Genomic DNA, 23,268 nt, shown 5'->3' on the forward strand with positions numbered 1-23,268 from the left:
AACCGTCAGTTTACGCCTCTTGATGTAATCACCTGTGGATTTCGAGGTGTGTTTAGAATCATTATCCATTTGTAGAAGCCATCCTCTCTTTAACTTCAGCTTTTTCAAAGATGGCATCAAGTTAGCATCCAAAATTTGCTGAAGTTTTATTGAATGCATTTTTCCTTCTACTCGTGAGATGTTCCCTGTGCCACTGGCTGCAATACAACCCCAAAGCATGATTGATCCACCCCATGCTTAACAGTATGACAGAGGTTCTTTTCATTAAATTCTGTTCCCCTTCTTCTCCAAATGTACCTTTGCTCATTCCGGCCAAAAATTTCTATTTTAACCTCATCGGTCCTCAGAACTTGTTTCCAAAATGCATCAGGCTTGTCTATATGTTCATTTGCAAAGTGTAAACACTGATTTTTGTGGTGAGGACGTAGAAGAGGTTTTCTTCTGATAACTCTTCCATGAAGACCATATCTGTACAAGTATCTCTTTATAGTGGAATAGTGTACCACAACTCCAGTGTCTGCCAGATCTTTCTGGAGGGATTGTGCAGTCAAACGTGGGTTTTGAATTGTTTTTCTCACAATCCTGCGAGCTGTTCTGTCTGATATTTTTCTTGGTCTTCCAGATCTTGCATCAACTTCCACTCTTCCTGATGACTGCCATTTCTAAATTACATTCCGAACAGAGGATATTGACATCTGAAAACGTTTTGCTATCTTCTTATAGCCTTTTTCAGCTTTGTGAGCGTCAACTATTTTCAGTTTCAGATTTCTAGACAACTGCTTAGAAGAACCCATGGTGCTGATTGTTGGGGCAAGGTCAGATGAGTCTGGGCATTTAAAACCTTTGAGATTGACATCACCTGGTCTTCCCAGATGATGATTGAGAACAATCCATGACACTGGCAGGTCTCAGCTTTGCAAAGGGGGCAGTGCATGCTATAAATTCTTTTGAAAGTGTAAATGATGGAAATAAAATCTAACTTTTGTTGACATATTATAAGAATGTCTAATCTGTAATTTGCTACCTTTTGGAGAATTTTCCATCTTTCCTTGGCTTCTTTATGCACATTAATACAAAATTTTACCTGGGGTGCCCAAACTTTGATCCCCACTGTATACACTTATTCCCAGGTTTAGCAATCAGTTGGACAAAGTCTGCCTGATTTGCCCTTAGCAACTAATGACAGCTCAGCTTGTTTTTAACAGAGCTCATTAGGATATGAAAGTAAAGCTGTGATTGGTTGCGATGGGAAAATAAGAGTTAGTAACTATGGGCCATAGTGTGGCAAGCCATCTAAAATGCCAGGCTTGAGGGGAGGAACCACCCTTTCCATACTGACCAGGGCTGTTGGTATCCTTAATTTGCCCTTAGGAAGAGATGACAGTAAAATGTCAAGGCAGAAAAAGGCAAGGCAAGGCAGTGGAGGCTGAGTGATGTTCTGGGCAATGTTCTTGGCTTCTGTGGCAATTCATAGGACTGTTACGTTGACACATACCTCCTATCTAAATATTGTTGCAGACCTAGTACACCCTTTATAACAGTGATATTCATTAATAACAGTGACCTTTTTCAGCAAAAAAAAATCACCCTCTGTAATAGGCCAGTGATAAGCAACAAACAAACAAGTTCTTCCACACTGATCACAGGTGTAAGAGGACCTATTATGCACCTTGACTGTTAGGATTGTTATATATTTGTAATTGATGGGCCTGTATTAACAAGTTACTTTACTATAAAAAATAGGCTTTTGGGTTTTCTTGGTTTGTTTTTTCTTTAAATTGCCCTCTGTCAACATGGTCATGCGCTCCCCAATTCTAAAAGGTCATTATGAGACAGTCCTGCTGGATGTTTCCAGCATGCCTAACATGCTTAACCCCTTAAGGACGCAGGACGTAAATGTACGTCCTGGTGAGGTGGTACTTAACGCACCAGGACGTACATTTACGTCCTGTGCATAACCGCGGGCATCGGAGCGATGCCCGTGTCATGCGCGGCTGATCCCGGCTGCTGATCGCAGCCAGGGACCCGCCGGCAATAACCCCTCAGGTGCCGGGATCAATACAGATCCCGGCATCTGCGGCAGTGCGCGATTTAAATGAACGATCGGATCGCCCGCAGCGCTGCTGCGGGGATCCGATCATTCATAACGCCGCACGGAGGTCCCCTCTCCTTCCTCCGTGCGGCTCCCGGCGTCTCCTGCTCTGGTCTGTGATCGAGCAGACCAGAGCAGAAGATGACCGATAATACTGATCTGTTCTATGTCCTATACATAGAACAGATCAGTATTAGCAATCATGGTATTGCTATGAATAGTCCCCTATGGGGACTATTCAAGTGTAAAAAAAAATGTAAAAGTAAAAAAAAAGTGAAAAATCCCCTCCCCCAATAAAAAAGTAAAACGTCTGTTTTTTCCTATTTTACCCCCAAAAAGCGTAAAAAATATTTTTTATAGACATATTTGGTATCGCCGCGTGCGTAAATGTCCGAACTATTAAAATAAAATGTTAATGATCCCGTACGGTGAACGGCGTGAACGAAAAAAAAAAAAAGTCCAAAATTCCTACTTTTTTAATACATTTTATTTTAAAAAAAATGTGGTATCAAAAAAAAGTACAGATCATGGCGCAAAAAATGAGCCCCCATACCGCCGCTTATACAGAAATATAAAAAAGATAGAGGTCATCAAAATAAAGGGATTATAAACGTACTAATTTGGTTAAAAAGTTTGTGATTTTTTTTAAGCGCAATAATATAAAAGTATATAATAATGGGTATCATTTTAATCGTATTGACCCTCAGAATAAAGAACACACGTCATTTTTACCATAAATTGTACGGCGTGAAAACGAAACCTTCCAAAATTAGCAAAACTGCGTTTTTCGTTTTAATTTCCCCACAAAAATAGTGTTTTTTGGTTGCGCCATACATTTTATGATATAATGAGTGATGTCATTACAAAGGACAACTGGTCACGCAAAAAACAAGCCTTCATACTAGTCTGTGGATGAAAATATAAAAGAGTTATGATTTTTAGAAGGCGAGGAGGAAAAAATGAAAACGTAAAAATTAAATTGTCTGAGTCCTTAAAGGAGTACTCTAATGTAAAACATTTACCCACCATTTGCACTGATTCCCTTAGTTATATAACACTCCCAATTACCTCTGTAGCGTTCCATGAAAGCATCCATGTTTTCTGGCGAAACCGGAAGTGCAGCCTCTCTCAGTGGATTATGAGTGTCGTTCCACACCATCTGTGCGTCCGCGGCCATCTTTGGAACGAATCGTCATCATGACTTCGTTCCTCCTCTCATTTAGCCTGCCCCCGCAAGTGCGATCCTGTCACTCCCCAAGTTGCATATTCATAAATAACTTCGTTTACTCAGCCGGCATTTGCTGGGCTGAGTAAACGCCTCAGCAACCTCCCTCCAATCATCGAGCGAGTCGCGCGCATGCGCACTCGCCAGCATACTAGGACCGGGCATGTGATCAATTACAACCAGTAATATAACAGATAGTTACGCCGCCGTAACTATCTGTTATATTCACAAAGCAACCTACGCAAATACATGTCTCTAAACATGTAGACAGAGGAGGCAGAGGGGGAGGAGATGGCGCAGTGGCTCGGGTGGGGTTTGGGACAGGGGAAGGCAAAGAGGAGGCAGAGAGGGGCGTAGTAATGAATATTATTAGGAGTGGGGAGCAAGAGTGAGGGAGGGCTTGTGGGCGAAAGCTGGGTAACGTGATTGCTGGGTAACGTGATTGCTGACGTCAGATTCAGACGTACAGTACCCGGAAGTAAACCAAATTACCGGGGGCTGCAGCGGGAGAACCGCTGGACCGATTCAGGAGATCAGCACCTCTATTGAAAGGTATTTAAACAACCTATTAGATGTTGACATTTTTTTCGTTATCATAGTACTCCTTTAAGGCCAAAATGGGCTGAGTCCTTAAGGGGTTAAAGGGGTTATCCAACATTAGGTGCATTTAGTAATTTAGCATCATACAGTAATGGACATGCTTACCAAGGATCTGTGCTTGTGTTGGTGGTAAATGGTCGTGTCCTGGGTCCATCACACTGCTGGCTTGTTTTTGGGAACTGGCTACTTACGGTTTCTGTGACCTCCCTTAGACTACAATCCCCAGGATCCTTTGATTCAAAGTGGGAGGTGACTTATTTCCCTCCCACACATCGGTCACCCTATCCATTGCATCACAGCCATGCTCCCTTTGATCACCTGACACACAAGCTGTGGATCTGCATGGTGACGAATGCACACACTTGTGCGCCGGTAATATCATCAGGAGACTGGCTTTACGCACAACAGACGAATCAGCCAAGCCATCTTTCAACACCTGATTTGTGATGTATTGTCTTGGGTCACAGCACAAGTTGGGAAAAATCCAAGGCAACTTTTATTTTGTAAGCCGCAAAAAATTAACTTTGGAAAAAGGAAAGACAAAGAGATTTGATACCAGCCATCAAACACAGGTAAGTGAGGTATATTAGTAACTTGACTAACTTTGCTGCCCATGTCTTTCACTCAAAGAACCAAAAATCCAGGAATACCCCTTTATCCATAATGCATAGCAGTACCATAATGAGAATTAGCACAATCTTGCACTAATTCGTGATTACTGTGAATGAGCAAGTAAGACAGCGACACTCTCAATGTTAAAAGAGCGCAATTTAAAATAACAATAATAATAATTATTATTTCATTTTCTTTGATAACTTTAGCCTTTAGATAACTATCATATATTGATCGCAACAGCCAGGGCTCTGTCATAGCTCCTCTTTAACCTGCTTAAAATGTAATATGGGAAGTGTGGCACTGGCTGCTGAATGATCAAAGTTAAAGCCAGCACAACGATTACTGTCTGTACAGTAATTAAGCTGAGTAAAGGCTCTTTAACCCCTTAAGGACCAGGACCATTTTGGCCTTAAGGACCAGACCAATTTTATATTTGCATTTCCGTTTTTTTTTTCCTCCTCGCCTTCTAAAAATCATAGCTCTTTTATATTTCCATCCACAGACCCATATGAGGGCTTGTTTTTTGCATCACCAATTGTACTTTGTAATTACATCACTTATTTTACCATAAAATGTACGGTGCAACCAAACAAATATTATTTATGTGGGAAAATTTAAAAGAAAACCGCAATCTAGCAAATTTTGGAAGGTTTTGTTTCCACGCTGTACACTTTCTGGTAAAAATGACGTTTTCTTTATTCTGTGGGTCAATACGATTAAAATGATACCCATGTTATATGCTTTTCTATAATTGTACTGCTTAAAAAAATCTCAAACCATTTTAACAAAATTAGTATGTTTGAAATTGCCCTATCTTGACCACCTATAACTTTCAAATTTTTCCGTGTATGGGGCGGTATGGGGCTCATTTTTTATGCCATGATCTGTAGTTTTTTTTTCCAATTAAAATTTTTTATTCAGTTTCAAGTATAAACAAGTAAATAAACAAAGTACAATCACCGTACAATAATACAGGTGCTGAACGAGTCCATGTTCAGACGTTGCATAACACCAAAACTCCCAATCAGGGAACAATAAGGCCTCTCAGTATACCTCAAGCTGAGAAAGAGAAGTATGCCATACTGGAAATTCAAATTACATTAACCAATATGTGTCCAGCCAGACACTTATGCAACATGGGTAAGGAAACTGATAACAAATACCAGGTAACAAGATGTGCACAGGAAGGGCGCAAGGGTACCAACAGAAGGGAACAAGACAAGGGAAAGGAGAAAAGAAGTAGGAGTAAAAAGAAAGAGGAAAGGGCAAGAGGAAGGAAGTAGGGAAAACCAAAAGGAAGGAGAAGGAAAAGCTAGAAGCGAATATGGAGGGAGGAAAGAGGTACAATCAACAAAAAAAGCAGTAGAAAAGGGGGAAGGGGAGGGGAAAGGTGGGAGCTACTGCTGCGTGAACTAGCAACTATGTATAGGAAAATATACCCGGCACCGCAAGGGCCCAGGGTACCGTGCACCTATTAGGGGGTAGAACTAGCCAGGTAACGAAAGGCCGGGGCTCCGGCACTGCCAATGATAAGGGAGAAAAAAAATAATAATAATAATTACATAAGAAAAAGAAAATAAAAATGGATGAGGAACAAGGGACCAAATGCAACCAAAAATATACAGAAGTAACCTTAAATGGGGCGCTCTGTAAAAATTGGTATGATGGGAAAAAAAAGACAGGGACCAGGGAAGAAGACATGAGGGCAGAAGTATGCAAAGAAAGGACACCCCAAAGTATCAGACTACAGCAATACAAGGATGGGTACATGACATAATGAAAAACAATTTATGCACTGAATGCAATTCAAGCCGGCATCAGGTCAGCCCCTCTCTCAGCATGCCCAGCAGGGGAGCGTTGTGCAGAATTAGGCTCAACAGCAACACGGGCTCCCTGAGCTCGGGGTCCCCTCGGAGGTAAGTTGGAATGAGGAGCCAGTGAGGAGGGGGAAGTGGAGGGGCGCAGCGGCCTTCTGGAAGAGGGAGCGTGGAGCATAGGCCAGTCCGGGAGCATGACCTCCGGCAAGTCCAAGTCCCTCAGAAAGCCCGGGAGGTCATCAGGCGAGCGTAGGGTGAACATGCGTCCTCTCTGCCGCACCATGAGTGAAAACGGAAACCCCCAGCGGTACGGGATGTCACGGTCTCGGAGTACCTGCAGGAGCGGCCTTAGTGCGGCACGCTGCGCCAAGGTATGACGGGAGAGATCCGGATAAAGTTGAATAGTAGCGTCCTTGTAGGTAATGCGTCTGCGGCGTCTCGCACGTTGCAAAATGTCCTCCTTGAGTGTGTAGAAGTGAATCCTGCAAATGACATCTCTAGGATTCCGGTCATTAGTGCTAGGGGGGCGCAACGCCCTATGTGCTCTGTCCATTTCTATATATACATCAGGAGGACGGTCTAACAGGTCATTAAAGATGGTAGTCAAAGCCTCCCACAGTTCTGCAGGCGACACCGCCTCTGGCAACCCCCGAATTCTGATATTGTTCCTGCGGCTGCGGTTTTCAACATCATCCAAGTGTTGTTGGAGGCAAAACAATTGATCAGTGTGACTGCTCACCACCGACTGTAAGGCTTGAAGTGAGGTTTGAGCGGACTCCTGAGACACCTCCATTGCATCCACTCTGGCAGAGACCATAGAAAGTTCAGTACGCAACTGAGCAAATTCTCGCTTACATTCATCCACCACCTGTCTAGTGAGATTAGAGATGTCGGTCTTGGTAGGCAGAGAGCGAACCAGAGATTGCAGGTCGGCCAAGGTAATAGGCGTAGCGGCCAACTGGGCCTGGCAGGGACCCACTTCACAACACATAGAAGGATGATAAAAGTCTGTCTCCATAGATAAAGATCCAGGTGGAGGCAGGCTAGGTCTGAAAACCGAAGGGATAGCTTCCAAGCTGCATGCAGGAGCAGGAGAGGTAGGAGAAGGAGCCGGGTGCAGGGGTGACAGAGAGTGGTGGCAGCTATCCGGAGTTGTCGAAGCCCGGGAAGGTGCCCCCAGGGCTTGCATAGTAGGGGACACAGCCACCCGAGTCAAAGCCGTGTCCCAGGAGGATCCCACAGACCACTGAGGGGAGGGTGGCACTTCCACCACAGGGGGCGCTGACGGAGAGGCTGGTGGGCATAGAGCTGACATCATGCCGGGAGAGGGTGGTGAAGCAACCCCAGGGAGGCTCAGGAGAGTGTCAGCGGGTGGCTGAGATCCAGCAGGGAGCTGCCTAGGTGAGGTGGTAGGGCCCAGAGGGGGTGGCAGCAGCGGCACTCGAGGGGTTAATAGAGAGTCCCCAGTTAAAAGGTCCGGTGGAGAAGGGCCCTTAGGGGAGTGTGGGGCTGGCAGGTTCCGGGTAGCGCCCGCACTCACCGGTCCTGAAGAGCCTGGGAGTTCCGGAGCAGGCACTGAGGATGAGGCAGGGGCGCCAGCAGCCAGGGCCTGACGCGCACCGCCGGAGCTTGGAGAGGAGGAGATTTGGCCCGGCCCTTGCAGGGGAGCGAGCGGGACGTCAGTAGAAGCGGCCCCAGGAGCACAGGACCCTGTCCGGAAGGCACTGGTAGGATCCGGGAGCAGGGAGGCCAGGGAGACTGCAGGGATCACCTGGGCAGGCTGTCCGGGGCGCTGTGTAGTAGCGGAGCGCTCACGAGGCTGCGGCTTCAAGATGGCGTCGGCCTCCAGCGCGGGCTGCAGGGTCCTGGTGCGGGGCGTCTGGGACCTTGTGAAATAGGACTCCAAGTCCAGCAGCGGGGTCTGGGAGGTAGCGGAGGGCTTCACCTTCCTTTTCCTGTCGGATTTCCCCATAATGCGGCACTAGAAACTGATATATGTGAACGGCAGGCCGGAGCTCCAGGCAGACACGTCCTCACACCACCATGGCTAGACATGCCCCCCCATGATCTGTAGTTTTTATCAGCACCACTTTTGCCTAGGTTTTACTTTTTATAAATTTTTTATAAATTTTTTTTTTATAAAATGTTACAAAAAAAGCAGCAATTTTGGACTTTTTAATTTTTTTTTACATTTATGCCGTTCACCGTATAGGATAATTATCAATAGAGTTTAATAGTTCGGACTTTTACGCACACGGCAATACCAAATATGTGTATAAATTTTTTTTTTTTACGCTTTTTTGGGGGTAAAATGGGAAAACTGATGTTTTACCTTTTTATTGGGGGAGGGGAATTTTTCAAATGTTTTACTTTTTTTTTTTTTTTTTACACTTTAATAGTCCCCATAGGGGACTATTTATAGCAATCATTTGATTGCTAAAACTGTTCAGTGCTATGCTGATCAGTGTTATCGTCGATCATCTGCTCTGGTCTGCTCGATCTCAGACCAGAGCAGAAGACCCCGGGAGACAGACGGAACCAGGTGAGGTGACCTCCCGCTGCCATGCTGGACGATTGAATCCCTGCGGCAGCGCTGCGGGCAATCCAATCATCCATTTAAAGTACTGCACTGGCGCAGATGCCGTGATCTGTATTGATCACGACATCTGAGGGGTTAATGGGGGACAACCGCGCAATCGCGGATGTCCGCCATTACCGGTGGGTCCCGGGCTGCTGATAGCAATCGGGACCTGCCACTCATGATGCGAGCACCGTTCCGGTACAGGAACTATAAATGAAAAAAGGAAATTAAACAAGGAATAACTAAATTAAAAACAAAGGAAGGAAGGTATGTAGAAGAGAGTAAAGGGCTTGCCGACTGCCTTAATGAATACTTCTGTTCAGTTTTTTCAGAAGAAAAAGAAGGAAAAGGACCTCCATTAGAGAGGAAGATTAATGAATCGTTTGATGCATTTGTCTTTACAGAGGAAGAGGTTCTACATTTGCTGTCTAAAGTGAAGACAAATTAGTCACAGGGGCCTGATGGGATACTCCCAAAATTATTATAAGAGCTTAGTGGTGAGCTAGCAAAACCGTTAACAGATTTATTTAACCAATCACTGCTAACAGGAGTTGTCCCGGAAGATTGGAAATTAGCAAATGTCGTGCCCATTCACAAAAAAGGTAGTAGGGAGAAATCAAGCAACTATAGGCCAGTAAGTCTGACATCAAACAGGGTGGGCCATTTATATGGATACACCTTAATAAAATGGGAATGGTTGGTGATATTAACTTCCTGTTTGTAGCTCATTAGTACATGTGAGGGGGGGAAACTTTTCAAGATGGGTGGTGACCATGGCGGCCATTCTGAAGTCGGCCATTTTGAATCCAACTTTAGTTTTTTCAATGTCATGTGACACATCAAACTTATTGGGAATTTCACAAGAAAAACAATGATGTGCTTGGTTTGTAACTTTATTCTTTCATGAGTTATTTACAAGTTTCTGACCACTTATAAAATATGTTCAATGTGCTGCCGATTGTGTTGGATTGTCAACCCTCTTCTCCCACTCTTCACACACTGATAGCAACACCGCAGGAGAAATGTTAGCACAGGCTTTCAGTATCCGTAGTTTCAAATGCTGCAGATTGGGCAAAACAAAAATGTGAACAGGACCCTCAGTTTTCGCAGATTTTATTCAGTAATGAGGCAAACATTTATGTGAATGGTGAAGTTAACAAACAAAACCACCGCTATTGGTCTGACACTAACCCACATTGGATAGATCCCTCCAAGACTGGAAGACAAAAATTAATGGTATGGTGTGGTATATAGGGTACAAAGATAGTGGGGCCATTCTTCATAAATGGAAACCTCAAGGCCACTGACTATGTGAAATTGCTACATGATGATGTGTTTCCCTCTTTATGCACTGAAGCTGGCACGTTCCCTGAGTTTTTCCAGCAAGATGTGCACCACCACATTATGGGTATCAGGTCCGAGCATTCCTAGATGAACAGTTTCCTGGAAAGTGGATTGGTCGTCGTGGGCCAGTTGAATGGCCCCCAAGGTCTCCCGATCTGACCCCCTTAGACTTTTATCTTTGGGGTCATCTGAAGGCAATTGTCTATGCTGTGAAGACACGAGATGTGCAGCACCTGAAACTACGGATACTGGAAGCCTGTGCTAGCATTTCTCCTGTGGTGTTGCTATCAGTGTGTGAAGAGTTGGAGAAGAGAGTTGCATTGAAAATCCAACACAATGGGCAGCACATTGAACACATTTTATAAGTGGTCAGAAACTTGTAAATAACTCATGAAAGAATAAAGTTACGTTAAAACCAAGCACAACATTGTTTTTTTTTTGTGAAATTCCCAATAAGTTTGATGTGTCACATGACCCTCTTTCTATTGAAAAAACAAAAGTTGTATTCAAAATTGCCGACTTCAAAATGACCGCCATGGTCACCACCCATCTTGAAAAGTCCCCCCCCACATATACTAATGTGCCACAAACGGGAAGTTAATATCACCAACCATTCCCATTTTATTAAGGTGTATCCATATAAATGGCTCGCCCTATAGTGGGGAAATTAATGGAAACCCTACTAAAGGATAGGATTGTAGAACATCTAAAATACCATGGATTGCAAGATGAAAAACATTGGTTTACTTCAGGGAGATTATGTCAAACAAATCTTATTGATTTTTTTGACTGGGTGACTAAAATAATAGATGGCGGAGGGGCAGTAGACATCACATATCTAGATTTTAGTAAGGCTTTTGACACTGTCCCACATATAAAACTTATCAATAAACTACAGTCATTGAGCTTGGCCTTCCATATTGTTGAGTGGATTAGGCAGTGGCGGAGTGACAGACAACAGAGGGTTGTAGTCAATGGAGAATATTCAGAGCAAGGTCTTGTTACCAGTGGGGTACCTCAGGGATCTGTACTGGGACCAATTTTGTTTAATATCTTCATTACTGATATCGCAAAAGGTCTCGATTGTAAGGTATTGGTCTTTTTGCTGATGACACAAAGATGTGTAACAGGGTTGATGTCCCTGGAGGGATACGCCAAATGGAAAAGGATTTAGGCAAACTAGAAGAATGGTCAGAACTCTGGCAACTGAATGGCCATGACAAGGAAGCGGTTCGAGGCCATTCGGAAATGCCTACATTACACTTATAATGCAGCCTACGTACCGCTCAGGAGCTCTCGGTAGATGAGTCTCTTATCAGTTTTAAGGGGAGACTCCTCTTTCGCCAGTATATTCCCTCGAAGCGGGCACGGTATGGGTGAAACTCTACAAACTTTGTGAGAGTACCTCCGGGTACACTTACAAGTTTAGAGTATATGAGGGACGAGATTCCTGTATTGAACCCCCGGAATGACCCCCCACTCTGGGTGTTAGTGGGAAACTCATTTGGGACCTTATGTACCCATTGCTGGATAAGGGTTACCACCTTTATGTGGACAACTTTTATACCAGCATCCCTCTATTCACATCCCTTGCCGCCAGATCCACGTCCACTTGTGGGACCGTGCGGAAGAACCAGAGAGGCCTCCCTCTAAATTTGATCTGGACACCTATGCCAAAGGGTGAGTCCCGTGCCCTTACCCATGAAAACCTGTTGGCAGGGGCGCCAGCAGCCAGGGCCTGACGCGCACCGCCGGAGCTTGGAGAGGAGGAGATTTGGCCCGGCCCTTGCAGGGGAGCGAGCGGGACGTCAGTAGAAGCGGCCCCAGGAGCACAGGACCCTGGTAGGCACTGGTAGGATCCGGGAGCAGGGAGGCCAGGGAGACTGCAGGGATCACCTGCGCAGGCTGTCCGGGGCGCTGTGTAGCAGCGGAGCGCTCACGAGGCTGTGTTAAAGCGTACCTGTCATAGTGCATAAAGTGATATGTTACTCAGGACCCAATCCTGATCATGTGCATATCACTTTTATGTGTCTCGGATCTATATATCCAGAGATATAATCATTTATCTGCTGGTGAGTTACTTTTTCATTGTGCAGGCTGGAGGGGTTCGTGTCAGTCTGTCTCCCTCACAGGAGCAAGCCTGTGCAGTCAGCCAATCAGTACTCTCTACTCTGTAACCCTTTCCTCTTTGATTTCATGCTGTACATGTTAAACAGAGGAAGATGCTTGGAGCTTGCCTGTAGTAATCAGAAGACATTATGGTGAATTCATAACAGGATAAAATGTATAAATATAAGAATAGATCTTTATAAAATTAGTGCAAGGATTTTTTAGATAAAAGTACAGCATTTTTATGAATACATGTCCTATCTGTTTTATCTTCTCCTAGTAAAGCTGGATGCTAATCAGCATAGCTGTCACTATGTGTGTCATTCATCTTTCACAGACTCCTGAATGTCTGATCAACTTCTTTGTCAATCAGGAGTCCGAGAAAGCTTTGACTATTTCAGTATGCTGGGAGTTGTAGTTTAGTAACAACTGAAGCTGCAATGTTTGTAAATAACTGTGTCAGAGCAGTGTTGGCTCCAGCTGTTTTAAAACTACTGCTCCCAGCATGTCCACACATCCTTTATCTGAAGTTTTGCATACACAATAGAAATCTCCTATACTGGATACCGGTATGCTTTACGGCCGGTATCCAGTATGCTGTAAAATCTAGACTAGTCTGTCTGGCTAAAAGACAGGCGACCCCTAGTGGTGGCTATTTTGAGCTTGAATTTCAGGTGAAAATAAAAAAATTTTTTAACAGGTGTATATTGTAAAATGTCATATTATAATGATATATGAAAAGTTTTTAACAGTTCCTCTTTAAGGCTCACTGTACCTACCCCTTGTTATGTTCCTTGAGGGGTGTAGTTTCCAAAATAGTTGGCATGTTTTTTTTTTTTTTGCTGTTTTGGCACCATAGGGGCTTCCTAAATGTGACATGGCCCCCAAAAAACATTTTGAATTAATATATAATTTATTTCGAATATCCATTTTTCTTATCAGCAGAGAGCTTCAAAGTAAAAAAAAAAAAAAAAAAAAAAAAAAGCAAGCTTTTCAATTTTTTCATTATATTTTGTAATTTTTCACCAAGAAATGATGAGGTATCGACGACATTTTACCAAGAACAGAAAGTAGAATATGTCACGAAAAAACAATCTCGGAATCAGAATGAAAAGTGAAAGCATCCCAGATTTATTAAAGGGGTACTTCGGTGGAAAACCTTTTTTTTTTTTTTTTTTTTTTTTAAATCAACTGGTGCCAGAAAGTTGAACAGATTTGTAAATTAGAGGGAAAAAGAGGGCTGCCTATACCTCAAGGGCAGTATATGTACTATATAATAATATATTGAATTTAGGCTGAGACCGTGCTTCAAATATTAAGATTATATGTTTATTTAATACATGAATAACAAATGCAATAGAAAAAATTATGCAAAAATGTCCCCTCACAGGGCCCTTGTGGGGGGAAAAATTACAAAATATTGGTTAGAGACATAATGAATACATATAAAGTAAATTTGCAATAAAACTGTGCTGTGAAAAGTTAAGAAAATGCAGTGTGACCACTAATCCGGCAATATTGTAGCTGATAATCCGGTATGAGGCTTCCAATGTCCAGAAATTTAACCAGAATTGATTTGTGAATATGATATGTTCAGAATATTGTCCCATATAAAAATGCAAGAGGTTTGTGTAATTATGTAAAAATATTACCTGATATGTTATCTTTACTTTATAACGCTGTCCTGTGAGTGCTGGCAGGCGCCGTCACAGCTGGTTCAGACGGCAATAGACCTATAGTTCACCGTGCGATGTTGCAGTCCGGAGGTGTTAGCGTCCGGAGGTGCTGCTGAATACAATTCCTGAACATCGCACGGTGAACTATAGGTCCATTGCCGTCTGAACCAGCCATGACGGCGCCTGCCATCACTCACAGGACAGCGTTATAAAGTAAAGATAACACAGGAATCCACATATCGGGTAATATTTTTACAGTGTTACACAAACCTCTTGCAGTTTTAAATGGGACAATATTCTGAACATTCACTAATTAATTCCGGTAAAATTTCTGGACATTGGTAGCCTCATACCGGATTATCAGCTACAGTATTGCCGGATTAGTGGTCACACTGTATTTTCTTAACTTTTAACAGCAAAGGTTTATTGCAAATTTATTTTATTTGTATTCATTATGTCTCTAACCAATATTTTGTAATTTTTCCCCCCACAAGGGCCCGGTGAGGGGACATTTTTGCATTATTTTTTCTATTGCATTTGTTATTCATGTTTTAGATAAACATCTAATTTAAATATTTGAAGCACGGTCTCAGCCTAAATTCAATATATTATTATATAGTACAAATACTGCCCTTGAGGTATAGGCAGCCCTCTTTTTTCCTCTTCTATACAAATTACTAAACACCTGGGTATAGGTGTTTTTGCCTATCCTGCCGGACAGTATTTAATTGTGAGCTGCACCATCTTCTATTCTTTAGATTTGTAAATAACTTATATTAAAAAATCTTAATCCTTCCAGTACTTATTAGCTGCTGAATACTACAGAGGAAATTATTATCTTTTTGGAACACAGAGCTCTCTGCTGACATCATGACCACAGTGCTCTTCTGAATTCTCTGTCCATTTTTGGAACTTTCCAGAGCAGCATATGTATTCTATGGGGATTTTCTCCTACTCTGAAAAGTTCCTAAAATGGACAGAAGCGTCAGCAGAGAGCACTGTGGTCATGTCAGCAGAGAGCACTGTGTTCCAAAAAGAAAATAATTTCCTCTGTAGTATAATCAGCAGCTAATAAGTACTGGAAGGATAAAGAGTTTTTTAATAGAAGTGATTTACAAATCTGTTTGACTTTCTGGGACCAGTTGAGTTAAAAAAAAAAAAAAAGTTTTCCACAGGAGTACCCCTTTAATGCTTAACCCCTTTAGGACCAAGCCCATTTTCACCTTAAGGACCAGGCCAATTTTATTTTTGCGTTTTTTTTTTTCCTCCTCGACTTCTAAAATCCATAACTCTTTTATATTTCAATCTGCAGACCCATATAAGGGCTTGTTTTTTATAGAATTAAAAGTTTTATTGGTTTGAAATGATATAACAAAAAAAAAAAACAACAATGTAAAAGAATAGCAGTTAGATAGTAACCGATACCATAATGTAGCGACATACAGTAAGGGCAATACTGAGTAACAGATACTAAGCAATCCAAGTCATATAAGTCAGAATGACGATCAGAAAGAAGACTCAGTAACCGATACTCCTGCACAATAACAAAGGGAGTCAAGCTGTGTTACTAAGAAAAGGGGAGGACAGAAAGCATCCACAGGTGAGAAACCATATGAGCATATGCATAAATAAGGGCTTGTTTTTTGCGTGACCAATTGTACTTTGTAATGAAACCTCATTTTACCATAAAATGTACGGCGAACCCCAAAAAAATGTTTCTTTTATGGAGGAAATTTGACTGAAAACTACAATTGTGCACATTTTAGAGGGTTTTGTTTTCACACTGTACACTTAACGGTAAAAATGATGTGTGTTCTTTATTCTGTGGGTCAATACGAGTAAAATGATACCCATGGCTAGATACTATTTTTGTACCGCTTAAAAAAAAACGAAATTTTTTTGTACAAAATCAGTAATCTAAAATCGACATATTTTGACCTCCTATAACTTTTTCATTTTTCTGTAAATAGGGTGGTATGGGAGCTAATTTTTTGCACCATCATCTGTACTTTTTATCGATACCACATTTGCGTATATATGAGATAAATTTTTTATGAATTTTATTTTGAATAAAATGTGACAAAAAAGCAGCATTTTTGGACTTTTTTAAAAAAAAATTCTTACATTTACGACATTCACCGTACTGGATCATTAACATTATATTTTGATAGTTCGGACATTTACACATGCGGTGATACCAAATATGTTTATAAAAAAAAAAATTACTCTTTTTGTGGGTAAAATGGGAAAAACTGACAATTTTAATTTTTTATTGGGGAAGGGGATTTTTCACTTTTTTTTTTACACTTTTCATGTCCCCATAGGGGACTATCTATAGCAATCATTTGGTTGCTAATACTGTTCAGTGCTATGCATAGGACATAGCACCGATTAGTATTATCGGTGATCTGCTCTGGTCTGCGCGATCTCACACCAGAGCAGAAGACCCCGGGAGACGGTCGGAGCCAGGTGAGGGGACCTCCGGCCGCCATGCTGGATTTCAGATCGCCGCTGCAGCGCTGCGGGCGATCCGATCATCCATTCAAAGTATCGCACTGCTGCAGATACCGTGATCTGTATTTATCACAGCATCTGAGGGGTTAATGGCGGACATCCACACGATCGCGGATGTAGGCCATTACTGGCGGGTCCCTGGCTGCTGCTAGCAGCCGGAACCTGCCGTGTATGACGCGAGCACCGTTCCGATGCTCGCGGTCATACACAGGACGTAAATGTACGTCCTGGTGCGGGAAGTACCGCCAAACCAGGACGTACATTTACGTCCGTGGTCGTTAAGGGGTTAAAGTGACAGTGGTCGGATGTGCAAAAAATGGCCGGGTCCTTAAGGTGAAAATGGTCTGGATCCTTAACCCCTTAACGACAATGGACGTAAATGTACGTCATGGTGACGTGGTACTTAACGCACCATGACGCACATTTACGCGCAGCCATAATCGTGAGCTATCAGTAGCCAGAGAGCCGCCGGTAATGGCGGACATCCGCGATCTTGCGGATGTCCGCCATTAACCCCTCAGGTGCCGTGAACAATACAGATCAATGCATCTGCGGCAGTCACTACTTTGAATGGAGGATCGGATCGCCCACAGCACTGCTGCGGGGATCTGATCATCTAGCATGGCGGCCGGAGGTCCCCTCACCTGGCTCTGGCCGTCTCCCGGGGTCTTCTGCTCTGGTCTAAGATCGAGCAGACCTGAGCAGAAGATCACCGATAATACTGATCAGTGCTATTTCCTACACATAGCACTGGATAGTATTAGCAATCAACTAATTGCTATGAATAGTCCCCTATGGGGACATAAAAAGTGTAAAAAAAAAAATTTAAAATAAAAAAGTAAAGAAATGTGAAAAATCCCCTCCCCCAATAATAAAGTAAAACATCCGTTTTTCCCATTTTACCCCCGAAAAAGCGTTAAAAAAATTATTAATACACATATTTGGTATCGCCGCGTGCATAAAAGTCTGAACTATTAAAATATATTGTTAATTATCCCGTATGGGGAACCGCGTAAATGTAAAAAAACATTTTTTTTTTAAAGTCCAAAATTGATGCTTTTTTGTCACATTTTATTCCAAAAAAAGTTTATAAAAAATTTATAAAAAGTAAAACCTAAGCAAAATTGGTACTGATAAATACTACAGATCATGGCGCAAAAAATTAGCCCTCATATTGCCCCATATACGGAAAATTTATAGGTGGTCAAAATAGGGCAATTTCAAACATACTCATTTTGTTAAAATGGTTTAAGATTTTTCTTAAGCGGTACAATTATAGAAAAGCATATAACATGGGTATCATTTTAATCGTATTGACCCATAGAATAAAGAAAACATGTCATTTTTACCATTAAGTGTACATCGTGAAAACAAAACCTTCCAAAATTTGCAAAATTGCGGTATTCTTTTCAATTTCCCCACATAAATAATATTTGTTTGGTTGCGCCGTACATTTTATGGTAAAATAAGGGATGTAATTACAAAGTACAATTGGTGACGCACAAAACAAGCCCCATATGGGTCTGTGGATGGAAATATAAGAGAGTTATTATTTTTAGAAGGCGAGGTGGAAAAAACAAAAATGCAAAAATAAAACTGGTCTGGTCCTTAAGGCCTAAATGGGCCTGGTCCTTAACCCGTACAGGACCTAGGGCGTATGGATACGCCTTCTGTACCTGGGTCTTAAGGACCCAGGGCGTACCTGTACGCCCGTGGGAATTTTGGTCCCCGCCGCGCGCCGGGCAGGGACCGGGCCGGGGTGACTGCTGATATCGATCAGCAGGCACCCCGTGCAAATGCCCAGGGGGGTCATCAGACCCCCCCCCCCATGTCGGCGATCGGCGCAAATTGCAAGTGAATTCACACTTGCGATTTGCGCCGATTCCGGGTCATTCGGGTCTATGGTGACCCCCAATAGAAGGGGGATCGCGGTTGTCTAAGACACCCACGATCCCCCTCTAGCGATAGGAGTGAGGTGGCAGAGGTGCCACCCCTCCTATCTCTGCTATTGGTGGTCTAGGCGCGACCACCAATAGCAGATTAGGGGCGGGGGGGTTTACTTTAATTTTCCCCGTTCTGCCCACCCACAATAGGCGGGGCAGGACGGGGAAATGACAGGGACCGAACGCCGAAGATCCACTTACCCGTCGGTGGAAGCTGCGGGACCGAATCGGCGGCGGTGATCGGCGCGGGCGGCGATGTCGTGCAGCAGAAGAGGACGGCTCCCTGGATCCGACGGAAGCCGGTAAGTTGCCTAGCAACATCTAGAGGGCTACAGTCTGAGACTGTAGCCCTCCAGATGTTGCAAAACTACAACTCCCAGCATGCCCAGACAGCTGCTGGGCATGGTGGGAGATGCAGTTTTGCAACAGCTGGAGGTCTACACTTTAGAGACCACTGCACAGTGATCTCTATACTGTAGCACTCTAGATCTTGCAAAACTAAACTCCCAGCATGCCCACATAGCTGTTTGCTGTCTGTGCATGCTGGAATTTGTAGTTTTGCAACATCTGGAGGTCCACAGTTTGGAGATCACAGTGCAGTGGTCTCTATCTGTAGCCCTCCAGATGTTGCAAAACTGCAAATCCCAGCATGCCCAAACAGCTGTCTCTGCATGCTGGGAGTTGTAGTTGCGATCCCTCCAGCTGTTGCATAACTAGATCTCCCAGCATGCCCTTCGGCGATCAGTACATGCTGGGAGTTGTAGTTTTGCAACAGCTATAGGCACACTGGTTGGAAAATACTGAGTTAGGTAACAGAACCTAACTGAAGGTTTTCCAACCAGTGTGCCTCCAGCTGTTGCAAAACTACAACTCCCAGCATGCACGGTCTGTCAGTACATGCTGGGAGTTGTAGTTTTGAAACAGCTGGAGGTTTGCCCCCCCATGTGAAAGTACAGGGTACATTCACACGGGCGGGTTTACAGTAAGTTTCCTGCTTCAAATATGAGCTGCGGCAAACTTTTTGCCGCAGCGCAAATTTCTAGCGGGAAGCTCACTGTAACCCGCCAGTGTGACTGTACCCTAAAAACACTACACTACATTAACACATAATAAAGGGTAAAACACTGCACATACACCCCCTTACACTGTCCCCCCAATAAAAATGAAAAAATGTATTGTACGGCAGTGTTTCCAAAACAGAGCCTCCAGCTGTTGCAAAACAACAACTCCCAGCATTTCCGCACAGCCACTGACTGTCCAGGCATGCTGGGAGTTTAGCAACAGCTGGAGACACCCTGTTTGGGAATCACTGGCGTAGAATACCCCTATGTCCACCCCTATGCAATCCCTAATTTAGTCCTCAAATGCGCATGGCGCTCTCTCACTTCGGAGCCCTGTCGTATTTCAAGGAAACAGTTTAGGGCCACATATGGGGTATCTCCGTAATCGGGAGAAATTGCACTACAAATTTTGGGGGGCTTTTTTCTTCTTTTACCCCTTATGAAAAGGAAAAGTTGGGGGCTACACCAGCCTGTCAGTGTAAAAAAAAAATTAAATTTTACACTAACATGCTGGTGTTGTCCTTTACTTTTTATTTTCACAAGTGTTAAAAGGAAAAAAAAGCCCCCCAAAATTTGTAACGCAATTTCTTCTGAGTACAGAAATACCCCATATGTGGGCGTAAAATGCTCTGCGGGCGTACAACAAGGCTCAGGAGTGAGAGCGCACTATGTACATTTGAGGCCTACATTGGTGATTTGCACAGGGGTGGCTGATTTTACAGCGGTTCTGACATAAACGCAAAAAAAGAAATACCCACATGTGATCCCATTTTGGAAACTACACCCCTCACGGAAAGTAACAAGGGGTATAGTGAGCCTTTACACCTCACAGGTGTTTGACGAATTTGGATGGAAAAATGAAAAAAAAAATGTTTTCACAAAAATGCTGGTGTTACCCAAAATTTTTCATTTTCACAAGGAAACATAGGAAAAAAGCCCCTCAAAATTTGTAACCCCATTTTTTCTGAGTAAGAACATACCCCATATGTGGATGTAAAGTGCTCGGCGGGCGAACTACAATGCTCAGAAGAGAAGGAGCACCATTGGGATTTTGAAGATAAAATTTGTCCGGAATTGAAGACTACGTGTGTTTACAAAGCCCCCATAGAGCCAGAACAATGGACCCCCCCACATATGACCCAATTTTGGAAACTACACCCCTCACGTAATGTAATAAGGGTTACAGTGAGCATTTACGCCCCACAGGTTTCTGACAGATTTTTGGAACAGTGGTCCGTGAAAATGAAAAATTTAATTTTTCATTTGCACAGCCCACTGTTCCAAAGATCTGTCAAACGCCAGTGAGGTGTAAATACTCACTGCACCCCTTATTAAATTCTGTGGGTGGTGTAGTTTCCAAAATGGGGTCACGTGGGGGGGGTCCACTGTTCTGGCACCACGGGGGGGCTTTGTAAACGCACATGGCCCCCGACTTCTATTCCAACCAAATTGTGTCTTCAAAAGCTCAATGGCGCTCCTTCTCTTCTGAGCAGAGTAGTGCGCCAGCAGATCACTTGATGTCCACACATTGGGTATTTCCATACTCAGAAGAAATGGGGTTACAAATTTTGGGGGTCATTTTCTCCTGTTACCCCTTGTAAAAATATAAAATGTGGGGGGAAACCAGCAATTTAGTGAAATTTTTTTTTTTTTTCATTTACACATCCGACTTTAGCAAAAGTCGTCAAACACCTGTGAGGTTTTAAGGCTCACTGTACCCCTTGATGTGTTCCTTGAGGGGTGTAGTTTCTAAAATAGTATGCCATGTGTTTGTTTTTTTTTTGCTGTTCTGGCATCATAGGGGCTTCCTAAATGCCCCACAAAAACCATTTCAGAAAAACTCACTCTCCAAAATCCCATTGTCGCTCCTTCCCTTCTGAGCCCTCTACTGCGCCCGCCGTACACTTGACATACACATATGAGGTATTTCCTTACTCGAGAGAAATTGGGCTACACATTTTAGGAAGATTTCTCTCCTTTTACCCCTTGTAAAAATTCAAAAACTGGGTCTACAAGAACATGCCAGTGTAAAAAATTTAGATTTTGAATTTTCTCCTTAAATTTGCTGCTATTCCTGTGAAACACCTAAAGGGTTAACAAACATTTTGAATGTCATTTTGAATACTTTGGAGGATGCAATTTTCATAATGGGGTCATTTTTGGGGTATTTCTAATAAGAAGGCCCTTCAAATCCACTTCAAAACAGAACTGGTCCCTGAAAAATTTTGATTTTGAAAATTTTGTGAAAAATTAGAAAATTGCTGCTGAACTTTGAAGCCCTCTGGTGTCTTCTAAAAGTAAAAACATGTCAACGTTATGATGCAATCATATAGTCAACATGTTGTATATGTGAATCAATATATAATTTATTTGGAATATTAATTTTCCTTATAAGCAGAGAGCTTCAAAGTAAAAAAAAATGCCAAATTTTCAATTTTTTCATCAAATTTTGGAATTTTTCACCAAGAAACGATGCAAGTATCGACAAAATTTTACCACTAACATAAAGTAGAATATGTCACGAAAAAACAATCTCGGAATCAGAATGAAAGGTAAAAGCATCCCAGAGTTATTAATGCTTAAAGTGACAGTGGTCAGATGTGCAAAAAATGTCCGGGTCCTACAGTGAAAATTGGCTGGGTCCTTAAAGGGTTAATGGGCTAAAGGGGTACACCAGTGGAAAACTTTTTTTTTATTTTTAAATCAACTGATTTGTAAATTACTTCTATTAAAAATTCTTAATCCTTCCAGTACTTATTAGCAGCTGTATACTACAGAGGAAATTATTTTCTTTTTAGATTTCTTTTCTGTCACAACCTCATTGCTCTGTGCTGACACCTCTGTCCATTTTAGGAACTGTCCAGAGCAACAGATGTTTGCTATGGGGATTTTCTCCACTCTAGACAGTCCTTACATGGACAGAGGTGTCAGCAGAGAGCACTGTGGTCAGACAGAAAAGAAATCCAAAAATAAAAGAATTTCCTCTGTAGTATACAGCCGCTAACAAGTACTGAAAGGATTAGGATTTTTTTTTCTAGAAGTAATTTACAGATCTGTTTAACTTTCTGGCATCAGTTGATTTAAAAAAAAAAAAAAGTTTTCCACCGGAGTATCCTTTTAAGTTTAGAGTCTCCCCCTGTATACTATCCCCTCATGGAGAGATTTGATAGATCTCTGTTTAATGCTCCTTTGAAACAACTCTATACCCTAATTTCCTTAAATATATACATTGGAGGGTTAAACTTTTCTTGGAAATGTGAGTACATTATCTGTTTGTGATTAAAATGTGTGCATCTATTCAGCTGTGTTTATTGTAAGTTTCTAATGTAATCATTTTTTGTTTTTTTTTAAAGCACATTTCACTGAGTAATCAATTGTTTTACTTTGTATAGCTTGTTATGTATATATGTAGGCTATGTGTATCTTATTTATGGTAAATGGTAATATATAATATATTGTTGTGAATATCCATAAAATCATTGACAAACATCTGTAATGGCAGCTCATTTCCAATCTCTTTATGTTTCTCCTTGCTCTTTAAAACCTGCTGTTACACTGCCCTCTTCTGGTGGATAACGTATATATTTTTCCAATTTTGTAAATTGTCCCTGTAAAGCAAAGCATCAATAGGAAGCGTATTGGGAAAAGCTGATGGCCACTATAACAAACTCTTCTCTCCATGAACAGGACA

At 42.5% G+C, this 23,268-nt stretch overlaps 1 protein-coding gene across 3 annotated transcripts in view; it reads left to right on the top strand.

The window, feature by feature from the left end:
• ARHGEF40 (Rho guanine nucleotide exchange factor 40) overlaps positions 1 to 23,268 on the top strand; it is a 236,045-nt gene that overhangs the window by 188,830 nt on the left and 23,947 nt on the right. Inside the window, exon 19 of one of the 3 annotated variants that reach the window (XM_056528604.1) lies at positions 623 to 944. The exons of the other annotated variants lie outside the window; for them this stretch is intronic. Coding sequence (XP_056384579.1) covers positions 623 to 666 — 44 coding nt within the window. The 3' untranslated portion in view covers positions 667 to 944. Of the gene's footprint in view, positions 1 to 622; positions 945 to 23,268 lie in introns of those variants that run through there. 3 annotated transcript variants of the gene reach the window in all.

The sequence above is a fragment of the Hyla sarda genome, chromosome 1 (assembly GCF_029499605.1).
Source record: "Hyla sarda isolate aHylSar1 chromosome 1, aHylSar1.hap1, whole genome shotgun sequence".
NCBI lineage: Eukaryota > Metazoa > Chordata > Amphibia > Anura > Hylidae > Hyla > Hyla sarda.